Source organism: Neoarius graeffei, chromosome 18 (assembly GCF_027579695.1).
Source record: "Neoarius graeffei isolate fNeoGra1 chromosome 18, fNeoGra1.pri, whole genome shotgun sequence".
Taxonomy (NCBI): domain Eukaryota; kingdom Metazoa; phylum Chordata; class Actinopteri; order Siluriformes; family Ariidae; genus Neoarius; species Neoarius graeffei.
The window spans coordinates 27,006,022-27,019,347 of record NC_083586.1 but is presented as its reverse complement, the minus strand read 5'-3'; the positions used below and the strand labels follow the sequence as shown (position 1 = coordinate 27,019,347).

The 13,326-nt window shown below is 42.0% G+C and overlaps 1 protein-coding gene across 2 annotated transcripts in view; it reads right to left on the bottom strand.

The window, feature by feature from the left end:
- Positions 1-492: 492 nt before the first annotated feature.
- Positions 493-13,326, bottom strand: part of kpnb3 (karyopherin (importin) beta 3) — a 131,836-nt gene continuing 119,002 nt past the window's right edge. For both annotated transcript variants that reach the window (XM_060898618.1, XM_060898619.1), the window contains exons 23-26: positions 11,502-11,721; positions 1,415-1,643; positions 1,179-1,320; positions 493-1,072 (exon numbers count right to left, since the gene is read on the bottom strand). In XM_060898618.1, coding sequence (XP_060754601.1) covers positions 986-1,072; positions 1,179-1,320; positions 1,415-1,643; positions 11,502-11,721 — 678 coding nt within the window. In that variant the 3' untranslated portion in view covers positions 493-985. The remainder of the gene's footprint in view (positions 1,073-1,178; positions 1,321-1,414; positions 1,644-11,501; positions 11,722-13,326) is intronic.

Genomic DNA, 13,326 nt, shown 5'->3' with positions numbered 1-13,326 from the left:
CGAAGGGGTCTATAGTTTATTATGGCGGAAAGTGATGTTTGATTAGCGGTGGTATAGAGGGTTAGGATTGGATAGGTTATTTACTTCTTCCTAATCCTTTCCGAACATTATGTTACTGCCTTGTGGCTACGCTATTCTGTTTGTTTATGACGATGTTTTGATTATTGCATTTTTTATTTAAATTTTTTTTATTTTTATATATTTCTTCTTTATTGTTCAGAATAAAGTAATCAATCAATCAAAATAAATTGATACTAATGAGCTTTGAGGGTCCTGTATCAACATTTATGACTAGCGGACATGAAGTCTAAACGTTATTGACTAAATTTAAAGTTAATTTATATTTGCCAACACAGGGGACAAGACCGATAATACAAATGGATTTTTTTTTTAAATAAAAAAAAACCCCTCGTCTTTCTGGATTAATGATGTCATGTGTTTAGAACAGTAAACCTTTTGCATCTTTAAAAAAAAAAAAAAAGTCACAGAGACTCATACCTTATGTTTTTATTTTTATATCATGGAGTGACAGAAGATATGCTGTTAGCCGTTACATCACATCTCCCATGGATGCAAAAACAACTGGCCTTCCCCACTACTGGTAAAGTCACTACAGTCGATGGGAATCCAGGTTTAAACTAAAGCTGCAAAAACGTAGATGAGGCAATATCCTTAGTGTAAGACATTGCGATGGGACACGTGTAATAACTCAATATTAGTGGAACAGTTCCTACACTGGAAAAGTTTTAACATCTAAATGTAACCTCCACACTTTCACGGAGATGAGCACAAGGACTTTTCTATAAAAGAAGGAAGCCTTTTCTGCAGAATCGAATACTACACCCATTAGGGAAGGGGGAGGGCATATTGGATATTAGCCCTACAATCAAGTAATACTACAGTTCATTACTCAATGGGTGGGTGGGAGATTTGTGGTTGGAAAGAGACCCCTCTTTCTCTCTCTGGTGGACCATAAAGCCTCAGTTTACGCCGTGTTGAGGAGATCCTGAATGGCCTTCTGGTGGGTTTCATTGAGCGTTGATACACACTGTGTCCAAAGTCCTCCAGAGACCTGAAGATTGGACATGAGAGCAACTTTCAGACACTAATACTGATGCCTCAGTCAGCAACACCATGTTGACTACATGAATAAATAAAAGGTTAACCAAATCACTCACTTGTACTTGACGAATGACATTTGCCAGTCTCTTGCTGCAGTGATCTTCAGCTTTAACCGATTCATTAGCAACCCCTTCAGCAATTATGAGGAATATTTTGGGAAGGTTTGCATTGTCCGGTCCAAGAACAGTAGGATTGTTGCTTTAATAAAAAGAACCAAATAATGGAGAATTGATTAGGACTGGCCAAAAACCGAATACCACCCGATACACAAGACCGCAATTGTTGGACTCACCTTTCAATAAGATCACACAGATAATTAAATGTGTGAACGGCCTCTTCTTTGTCTTCATTGAGTGGCAGCCATGAAATCCAATGAGGGAGGATCTCGTCGACATTGACGCATTCTGGTCGATACCTCATGACCTTACCAACAGCAGAGATGCAGTTTTCTGTTGCATTTACGTTTTCCTTGGCTCTGGAATCTGCAGCCTGGATCACGCTAATCAGGAGAGGAATAGCTTCTGGGGATGTTCAGAAGAGAAACTGCCATTAAATCTGAATCCAAGTAAAAGTTTGCCAGTAAATCTGAAAATTTGTGAGGAGCACAAAGTTGTCCAATCATGCTCATCCTCAGCCACTTATCCGGATCTGGGTCGCGGAGGGAGCAGCCTACACTCCCTCTCCCCGGCCACCTCCACCAGCTCTTCCGGAGGAATACCGAGGCGTTCCCAGGCCAAGTGAGAGATGTAATCTCTCCAGCATGTCCTGGGTCTGCCCCGGGGTCTCCTCCCGGTGGGACATGCCCAGAAAACCTCCCTTGGGAGTCATCCAGGGGGCATCCCAACAAGGTGCCCGAACCACCTCGACTGACTCCTTTTGACGTGGAGGAGCAGTTGTTCTACTCAGTCTCTCCCGAAATGACCAAGCTTCTCACCCTGTTTCTAAAGGAGAGTCCAGCCACCCTGCGGAGAACACTCATTTCGACCGCTTGTATCCACGTACAACGCATTACCCTAATTCTGGTCTCCCGCCGTTGGCTTCCTACCCATTTTCGAATTCAGTTTAAGATCCTATTACTTGTTTTTAAGGCTCTTAATGGGCAGGCCCCATTTTATATTTCAGATCTTCTCCATCTGCATTCAGCCCCCAGGTCCTTTATATATGCCAGGGAAGCTCTTTTACATGTCCCATGAACACGTTTTAAGCTAAAAGGTAATGGAGCCTTGGCAGTCACTGCTCCATGCTTATGGAACCAGTTGCCATTAGAAAATATACATGCTCCATCCATCGATTTTTAAAGCTATGCTCAAGACATTTTTATTCTCTGGCCTTTATGACAAATTTTATTTTTGTTCTGTTCTCACATACGGGATTTCATGCCCTGCTGTTTACCAGTAGTTACTGCTGGTATGTGGCAATTTTGTCTGTCATCCTTCATCTACTTTGTTTAAATCCTTTTTAGGGACGTCATTGTGTCCCATATACAGGGCTGTGAAATAGAAATGACAAAATCCGAGGAAACAATTTTAGCAGGGGGTCTGGGGGGAGCAGTCCCCCAGGAGCCGGGGGCCCGCAGGGCCCCAGAAGCTGAACAGATTTTGTGTATATTGATGGATTTGAAGCATCTCCTGAAAGCAAATATTTTCTCAACCATGCCATTTAATTTGAACTGTTTATTATTATAATAAATTGAATATATAAATGTGAACAAGATGGTCTACCTGGTAATCTATAGTTCAACAGCTTCAATTTCACCAATTCCGCATGTTTTTTTCCTTTAACATGGTCAACCAAACGCGTTCTTCCACCAGAACCGTACTTCACATCCTGATGGCACAAGATGCAGTAAGCTTTCCCCGGTTCTTTTATCTTCCGTATGTGCTCATTCACTACCGACTTTAAACTCCAGCCATCGCCAATTCCATGGATTTTTGATGCCGTTTTCCTTGGCAAATGTTTTTGACATCGTCGGTCTCACCGTCCTCCGTCTGAACGATGTCCCTCCGTGACACGGACATACCGCGAAATTCTCCTTTTCAAAACCGTTGATATCGAAAGCGTGTTTAAAGAGCACAAGATTCACGCCATGGTTTGTAAGCATGGCGCAAATGCCGTAAACCGGTCTGTCATTGTCGCAAAAGAAACCTACCCCCCAATTTTTATTGCAAAATTAGATGATTTACTAAAATGATATTTTTGGCGGCCAAATTCACGGAATTCCGCGGATTTTTCACAGCCCTGCATATATCAATATACTCCATACATCAAGAACCACTCAAATAAGGAGAGAGAGGGAGAGGACACCCCATCATTACTTGAAGACATGAAATGTCTTAATAAAAAAAGAAAACACACTGAATTAGGTGTCCAAACTATTGACTGGTACTGTATAGTGGCCATGTTTTAATAATTCATTCCCTCATTTTAAACATGGCCAGAATTTAACTAAAAGGAATGGACAAAAATGTGGCCACAGTTTACCTATAACGCAGGAACAAACAGATATGGGAATTTAGTTAAAATGTCATGAGCAGGGCTCCATAGTTGAACACTATGTGGTGAACTCATGCGTGCTATGAATTCTGGAGCCTGTGAAAATGTTATGCTCTCCAGGTCATTTCAGTATCATCCCGCCCCCCAAGTCTTCACACAGGCCGAATGAAACAAGGCCACAGTTTAGAAAACGAAACCTTTTACTGCTTACTGCTGTACGTCAGCTCATATCTAAACAAATGGACACGCCGTTGCATTGCTGAAAGACGGAATCACAGACGGGTCCTTGTAGAGAACAACCCATGTCCTTGCATACATGTAGTCTTTGCTTGTAATAATAAAGGGTTCCTGCAGAACTGAAATCCATATTTTATGGCTACCTAGCATTTTGGATTTAGTTCAGATTAGGAGATTCCATTCCCGACAGGTCAGTAACATGATTGGGGATTAAAAGAGCATCCCAGAAAGGATGAGTGGGCAAATAGTGCAATGACTGTAGTTTTACGTTGAGGGACGCCACTTAAAAGAATTTGAGCATCATACCGTACCATCTACAGTACCATCTAATCATTAAAAGATTCCAGAGAAATCTGTATGTGAGGGACAAGGCCAAAAACCAACACTGGATGACTGATATTTGGGCCCCTCAGGCGACACTGCATTAAAAACAGACATGATTCTGTAGTGGAAGTCGCTGCATGGGTTCAGGAACACGACCGAAAACCAGCATCCAAACACGGTTCATCACTGCATCCACAAATGCAAGTTCAAATTCTATCATGCAAAGAAGAAACCAGATATAAACTAACGATATCTGGAAACACCACCGCCTTCTTTAGGCCTGAGCTCGTTTACGACGGACTGAGGTGAAGTGGAAAACTGTCCCGCGGTCCGATGAATCAAAGCTTGAAATTCTTTTTGGAAAATCACGGACACCATGTACTCTGGGCTAAAGAGGAGAGGGACCATCCGGCTCATCAGTGCACAGTTCAAAAGCTAGCATCCGTGATACGGGGATGCATTAGGGTACATGTGCATCTTGCACAACTGGGAAGGCACCATTAATGCTGAATGACGTATACAGGTTTTGGTGCAACATACAGTGGCGCTTGAAAGTTTGCAAACCCTTTATAATTTTTTATATTTCTGCATAAATAAACATCATCAGATTTTTACACAAGTCCTAAAAGTAGATAAAGAGAACCCAGTTAAACAAATGAGACAAAAATATTATACTTGGTCATTTATTTATTGAGGAAAATGATCCAATATTACATATCTGAGAGTGGCAAAAGTATGTGAACCTCTAGGATTAGCAGTTAATTTGAAGGTGAAATTAGAGTCAGGTGTTTTCAATCAATGGGATGACAATCAGGTGTGAGTGGGCACCCTGTTTTATTTAAAGAACAGGGATCTATCAAAGTCTGATCTTCACAACACATGTTTGTGGAAGTGTATCATGGCATGAACAAAGGAGATTTCTGAGGACCTCAGAAAAAGCGTTGTTGTTGCTCATCAGGCTGGAAAAGGTTACAAAACCATCTCTAAAGAGTTTGGACTCCACCAATCCACAGTCAGACAGATTGTGTACAAATGGAGGAAATTCAAGACCATTGTTACCCTCCCCAGGAGTGGTCGACCAACAAAGATCACTCCAAGAGCAAGGCGTGTAATAGTCAGCGAAGTCACAAAGGACCCCAGGGTAACTTCTAAGCAACTGAAGGCCTCTCTCACATTGGCTAATGTTAATGTTCATGAGTCCACCATCAGGAGAACACTGAACAACAATGGTGTGCATGGCAGGGTTGCAAGGAGAAAGCCACTGCTCTCCAAAAAGAACATTGCTGCTTGTCTGCACTTTGCTAAAGATCATGTGGACAAGCCAGAAGGCTGTTGGAAAACTGGTTTGTGGAAAGATGAGACCAAAATAGAATTTTTTTGGTTTAAATGAGAAGCATTCTGTTTGGAGAAAGGAAAACACTGCATTCCAGCATAAAAACCTTATCCCATTTGTGAAACATGGTGGTGGTAGTATCATGGTTTGGGCCTGTTTTGCTGCATCTGGGCCAGGACGGCTTGCCATCATTGATGGAACAATGAATTCTGAATTATTCCAGCAAATTCTAAAGGAAAATATCAAGACATCTGTCCATGAACTGAATCTCAAGAGAAGGTGGGTCATGCAGCAAGAGAACGACCCTAAGCACACAAGTTGTTCTACCAAAGAATGGTTAAAGAAGAATAAAGTTAATGTTTTGGAATGGCCAAGTCAAAGTCCTGATCTTAATCCAATGGAAATGTTGTGGAAGGACCTGAAGCGAGCAGCTCATGTGAGGAAACCCACCAACATCCCAGAGTTGAAGCTGTTCTGTACGGAGGAATGGGCTAAAATTCCTCCAAGCCGGTGTGCAGGACTGATCAACAGTTACCGGAAACGTTTAGTTGCAGTTGTTGCTGCACAAGGGGGTTCACAGCAGATACTGAAAGCAAAAGGTTCACATACTTTTGCCACTCACAAATATGTAATATTGGGTCATTTTCCTCATTAAATAAATGACCAAGTACTGTGTAATATTTTTGTCTCATTTGTTTAACTGGGTTCTCTTTATCTACTTTTAGGACTTGTGTGAAAATCTGATGATGCTTTAGGTCATATTTATGCAGAAATATCGAAAATTCTAAAGGGTTCACAAACTTTCAAGCACCACTGTATGCTCAGTTGGGATTGAAGTGCAGGGTCCGTGATCTTGTGCCTCTGGAACAGATGGAATTAAGGGCCGTGAGCAAAAATCTAGTGGAATGCCTTCCTAGAAGAGTGGAGGTTCTAAAACCGCAAAAGGGGCCTAAATCTGCAATTTTTTTTTGGGGGGGGGGGGGGGGTGTTCTGAAGGCATGAGTGTGACTGAGGTGTCCACAAACTTTTGCTGTCTGCTTGCGAGTGAGTGACCAAGTTTCTGTGAATCTCAGTATATGCTATGCATGTTGCTTTTATATTTTTTAGATTTCACCAAGTGTTCGGGAACTGAGGACACTAATTGCCGAAGTTCTCCAAGTAAAACATCTGTTCTTGCTTGATATTAGAGGTCTGCGCAGGACAGAATTTTCAGTCCCGCTCCCGCCCTGTGCAGTCCCGCTCCCACAAAGAATTATGATTTTCAGTCCCACTCCCGCCTGCCATATTTTGTCCCGCTCCCGCCCGCAAATCCCGCATGACGCAGACGTTCGCGTTATTTCTCACGAAAGTTCTTGTCATTGGCTTGGGGAATTAAATATGCTGAGCTGAGCACTCCACTGACCGATCCTTCACCTAGCACACGTAGCGAGGGTGCGCATTGCCAGGCGGCATGCGCAGCTGAGGCTTTACAGAGATACCCATTCGGAAACGTACGCAAGATTAGACCACATCTGCAAATTTAGGCATCTTAAAATGTTTTTATTAATACCAAATAAAATATCCAGCACAAATTATATATGAGACAAATTAATAAATTTTATTTTAAACACGTTTTTAGTTAGCGGGACTGCAGCTTATCACCTCTCCCGCCCGCTCTCGCATTGTGCACTCCCCCTCCCGCTTGCGCCCGCAATGAGCTTTCAAAATTTGTCCCGCGCCGCACTGCTTTGCGTCGGGTCCCGCGGGAGTGCAGGGCTCTACTTGATATACAACTTCAGTTGCTCAAAAGTCTGGGGTCTCCGTTGCATTTTGCCCATCATAACATGCCACACATTTTCAGTGGGAGGCAGGCCAGTTTAGCACCCACACGTTTACCATGAAGCCACACTTGGCACATGCAGAACGTGGTTTGGCATGGTCTTGCTGGGATAAGCAGGGACGACCCTGCAAAGTCACCTAAATGGCAGTGCATGTTACTCCAAAACCTGGATGTACCTTTCAGCATTAAAGATGCCTTCCCAGATGTACACTAATGCCACCCCTATACAAGCACAGATGCTGGCTTTTGAACTGTGTGCTGATAAGCCAGACTGCCTCCTCTCCACTTTAGGCTAGAGGATGCAGTGTCCATGACCTCCAAAAAAGAAATTCAAATTTTGATTCATCAGACCACAGAACAGTTTTCCACTTCGCCGCAGTCCATCAGAAATGAGCTCGAATCCAGAGAAGGCAGTGGTGTTTCTGGATATTGTTTACAATCGGATATCATTTTAACTTGTTTGTGTGGATGCAGGGACAAACTGCTCAGATGATTTTCAGATGTGTTCCTGAGCCCATGCAACGATTGCGACTACGGAATCGCGTGTTTTTAACGCAGTGTTACCTGGGGGCCCGAAGATCAGACATCAAATGCTGGTTTTCGGCCTTTGTCCCTTGTGTAGAGATTTCCCTGCATTCTCCGAATCTTTTAATGATGTGATGCCCAAATTATTTGCCATTTCACATCGAAGAATGTTGTTCTTAAAGCAGATACGCAGAGCCATGGCCTCACTTTCGGTTATAAATGCCTCGAGACCTCAAGAATGGCACAGGAATAGTTTTAAGAGTCAACAATACATCTAATATAGTAATTTTTATGATTGAAAGTGATTTATATAGGTAGCGGTCTGAGTGAATGACCTTGACATCTGTGACGTCACAGCAGGAAGTCTATCGGTCTCATTGCCATTTCCGCTGTACTAAAACACAGCTGACTGCAACTCCGAGCCTCCATTTTGAGCCAATTTATCGCCATGCCACGTAGATGTGTTGCTGGCGGATGCAGCAACACGACAGAAGGTGGCTTTACGCTGCGTTCATGGCCCAAGAATGTTCAAACTGCAAAGACTTGGACACGTTTTGCGAGAACTTCATGGGCACATTGGGCAGCTATGAAGTGGTCTCTCCTCTGCTCTGCACATTTTACTGAAGACTCGTACGAGACCTCTGATCTGTTGAGGAGCGTTGGCTAGAAGCCCGTATTGAAAGAGGGTGCAGTACAAACAATTAAAGGAAAACTACAAGAAAAGTTCAGTTGCACCAGTTCTCCCGGACTGAGCTGAGGGTTGTTGCTAAAACCCGGGACGGGACACATCACTCGGGCAGTGACCTCCCCGTAGTTGTTGCTAAAAACGGTGACCTCCGGTTCCGTCCCAGGTTTTATAGTAATTGCGGAGTACACAGTATGAAGAAAAGAAGTGAGTGAGTGGAGCAGCCGTCTGATTTCTCCGCTGGACATTGCTGCCATCTCGCCCTTATGTGGAAGAAGCGAATAAATGGAGAACTGAATGAACAGAGTCAGATTGTTTCAAAAACAAATCGGCCACAAGCTCGGCCTTCAAGAAGCGAGAACACAGACGGGTAAGCTCCGACTCTCATTTGGATACAAAACACCACGCTGTTTCCCTGCGTTTAGATTAATCCATGTAACTTGTATTGTGTGTTTAAGTTAGCGGTATAAGATTATTTAATTTGCTTCAGAATGCGATTGTCTCAGTTCATCTGATTATTTAATGAGCCTTTTACGTTTTATCAGTAAAAATGCATGCATGTTGCATAAGTTATAACACCCATCCTGTTTTAATGAGAGTCAACCCACAATCAATGAAGTCAAATCAGTCTTAGTTGAGCGAGTCGGTAACAGGATTTCTTACTTTCACCATAAATTTTTATTTATTTATATGACTTTGGTCTATAGCTGTAAAAGGCCTCGGCCTTAAAACCGGTTCCCGCTGTGACGTCACGCACTCAGGGCTGGCTGGCTCAGCGGGGCAGCTCGAACGGCAACTTTGCGGTCAGTTTTAACTCTCAAAAATATATATTTTTTTATTCCCATTTATGCAGCATACAAGAGTCAAGGATGGAAATACTATCCACTCAAATTTATTTAAAAATAAAGGCTCTGCGTATCTCCTTTAAACTGTTGCGCTATTTACCCACGCAATCTTTCACAGAGCGGTGAACCCCTCCCCCTTTACTTCTGAGACACTCGGCCTCTCCGAGTGGCTCTTTTTATATCCAATGATGTTACTGACCTGTTGCCAATTAACCCAATTAGTTTTTAAATAAACCGACAACTTCTCCAGTCTTTTGTTGTCCATTCCAACTTTTGAAAAAAAAGGTTGCTGGCACCAAATTCAGTTTCAACATTTGACCCATCTTTGTACTACTCTTATTATTTAAAGAAATATCAGGCTTTCATGATTTGCAAAAATCAGTGCATTGTTTTTAATTTCCATTTTACATGTCCCACGTTTTTTTTTTTTTTTTTTTTTACCTCCACCAACTTTTTTGGGAGGAGGTTTTCACCTCTGTTAGTCTGTCTGTTCCCAATGCAACTCTAAAAGTGGCGAAAAGTTTTTGATGAAGTTTTGAGGAAAGGTGGGCCATGGGCCAAGGAATAATTTATTAGATTGTGATGGAAATCCAAATATGCGGCCTGGTAGAGATCTGCACACTACCAGGTGCCCTTCTAGTTTGGAATTGGGGTTGTACATGTGAATATGTAATATTTGGCCTTAAAATCTGGCACTGGGCCATGCTTTGTTTAAAAATCACTAACTTAATGCTATATTCATGACGGAAAAACTGGACATCAAACTTCTCAACCAAGCTGCTTTTGTATTTTGCCTTCAAGGGAATGATTTAAAAATCCTTTTTGACCTATATTCAACTGAATGCAATATAAAGATGAGTAGAACCAATGGATGCTTGAGGTTTCGGAAGTCCACACTGCAAAAAATAAAAATCTTAGGAAGTTTATTTGTCTATTTTCAAGTCAAAACATCTCGCCACCCTTATTATAAGACATAACTGCCCAACAAGCAAAACCTCATTTAGCTAGAAAGGCTAGTTTTTAGACAGTCCATCTTGAAAATCTTGTATAGACAAAATGTCTTAAAGTCTTATTTGGAGCGCCTTTGAAAATAAAAAGTTTTTTTTTAAAACAAGTAAGTACATTTTGGACATTTGTCAAATGCGGTTCATCTTGTTTCAAGAAAAAAAAAAAAGTATGCTTGTTTTGGGAATAAATGAACTTTACTGAAATCAGAAAACAAACAAACAAACGCCCCCAAAATGCACTGTTGCTTTGGCGTTGTGTAAGCACCAAGTCAAAATGCGTAGACTTTATTTTATTTATTTTTTTGGTGCCTGAGGTCCTGGGGAAGTGGAATCTTAAGAGATGTTTTAATGTTGAAATGGGGGAAAAAATAAACTTGTTGCAATGCTACACGTGTCGTCAACTTGATTCAAGATAGTCTCTGGTCTCATATCTAGAGTATTTTACTAATTACAGGTCACAAAAGGAGAATCTTTTAAGCTAGCAATGCTTAGTTGTAGAATTTAACAATCCTAATATCAGTATATTTATCTTCAATTCAGTTTTTACTGCTAAGACTTTGTCATGAATTTAAGTGAAATACCCTTAAAATGAAATAAATAAAAATGACTTGAGGGGCGTCGTGGCTCAGGTAGCTAAGGCGCCATACCATAAATCCGGGGACCTGGGTTTGATTCCAACCCAAGGTCATTTCCCGATCCCTTCCTGTCTCTCTCTCCCGCTCATTTCCTGTCCTGTCTCTACACTGTCCTATCCAATAAAGGTGAAAAAGCCCCAAAAAAATACTTGAATGGCTAAATGTAAGAAGTACGATCTTGTTATAAGAACTATTTTGATTATTTTGAGTTAATCAGATCTCGCATAATAAGTTCCCCAATCTTATTTTGGAATTATTTCATCTAAAAACAGGTTCGATTTTTCATCTTACTTTAAGAAATCTTACCAAGTCAAATTTGACTAGTTCCATTGGCAGATTTTTTTTTTCACCTGATTCAAGCAAATATGCTTTGTTTTAATCTTTTATTTCTTATTTTTGAAAGGACATTTTTTGCAGTGCAAAAGTAGCATTTTTGGGTTTTATGAACGGTGTTTAATGGACGTCTATGAACTCACCTGTGCAGAAGGGCCTGTAGTTCTCTCCTCCAAACTGGGCCATGACTCCAACCCCGTAAGCAGCTGCCTGTCGTACCTCTGGGCTGGTGTCACAGAGAGCTTGTATCATGGGTCGCAAGAAGTACTCCGCATACTTGAATGAAGAAGGACTGCAGTGCTCAATCACATCATCGAAAATGCATAGACCCCACTGTCTGTCAGCCCAGGGCCTATGTGGGCACTACAAGAGAGCGATGGATTGGGGTGTGGTCATTTGCGCAATGTCCATTTACTGTGTCAGAAAACTTCTGTATACAGAGTTCAGGCCAAAAGTTCACACAACACCTCGGTTAAGTCATTTTTTCACAACTTCACACATTTCATGTTGCCATAAATTTCCTGTTTTAAGTCAATTACGGTCCAATTTTTTTTCCATAAAGGGATCTTAAATATTACGGCGCGACACCCATTTATTTCACCTTTCGTTGACGTAAGGTTTTCAGTAGGGTCAAATATTTACAGGCACTTCGTCAGCATTGCTTAATTGCTGGAGCCTTAATTAAATGCTCGGGGCAGTCTTCCACAAGCTTCTTTCAATACTGGATTGGAATTTCTGCTCAGTCGGTTCAGTCCACAAATTTTCTCCAGGATTCAGGTCGGGGCATTGCGATTGCCACTCCAATACCTTCACTTTTCTTTTTAAGCCATTTTGTTTCATATTGGGTATGCTTAGTACGTACTGTTGGAAAGCCCAATTGAGGCAGCGTTTCACCATTTCTAGATATTCTTCCTTCCTCACGCTGCCATCTATTTTCTGAAATGCACCACTACCTCATCTTAACAGCTGCTAGTTTGTTTATTCTGCTTATTTCATGTTTACCTGCTATACCTCAAGTGCCCTTGACTGTTTGGTTATTTGAACCAATTTGTGTGTACGAGTGTTTAGTCTACATTTAGTTAATATCTAGAGTGTTTATATTGTCTGAGTGTTTAGTCAATAGGGGTGTTCACATGGCAACTTTTACTCCGGTGTAGCACCGGGGCTGCCCCGGTAGAGCGTTGACACGGTACAAAGTTATACCGGTGTAGCCCCTGAAAGCTGCTTAAACTGGTGCTGCTCGGGAGGTGGTTTAAGAAATTGACTCCGGAGTAAATGCTAGTTTGCGGGGCAGCACCGATATAAAATGGGACGTCTGAACGCTACAGGGGTAGACTCGCTACGCGTGAGGAGAGTTGATTACATACGGGCATTGCATAATTTGCATCCTGGTATTTTGCGCTTCCAAAATGGCGAATATCAACAACAGAACTGCGTGTCTTCCAGTGTTGCCAGATTGGGCGGTTTTAAGTGCATTTTGGCGGATTTGAACACATTTTGGGCTGGAAAACGTTAGCAGTATCTGGCAACACCGGTGTCTTCATCCACGTTGTTTTCCCGGCGCTTGGTGATGCCATGACAACCGGGAAAAGGAAGTACATTTTCACGCATGCGCATATTTCATTTCCGCATTATTACTATCGTATAGCACGGTCGCAAAAACTGCCGTGTGAACGCAAGTGGGGCTGCACCGGTGTGAACACGCTTCTCTCTAGTAAGCAGGTTTGTGACGCGTGAACGCTCCACAAAATTTACACCGGTGTAAGATATATCGCAACAAAATACATCGGTGCAGCATCGATGCAAATATGTGCCGTGTGAACACCCCTTATGTCTAGTTCCTATCTAGAGTGTTTATACGGTCTGTTTTTTTCAATTATTCTATTTTTATTTATTGCATTGCCTGTTTGCACCGTGGGTCAGAGAGGACTGATGTTTCATCTGTGCTGTATGTCGAGCATGTATAGC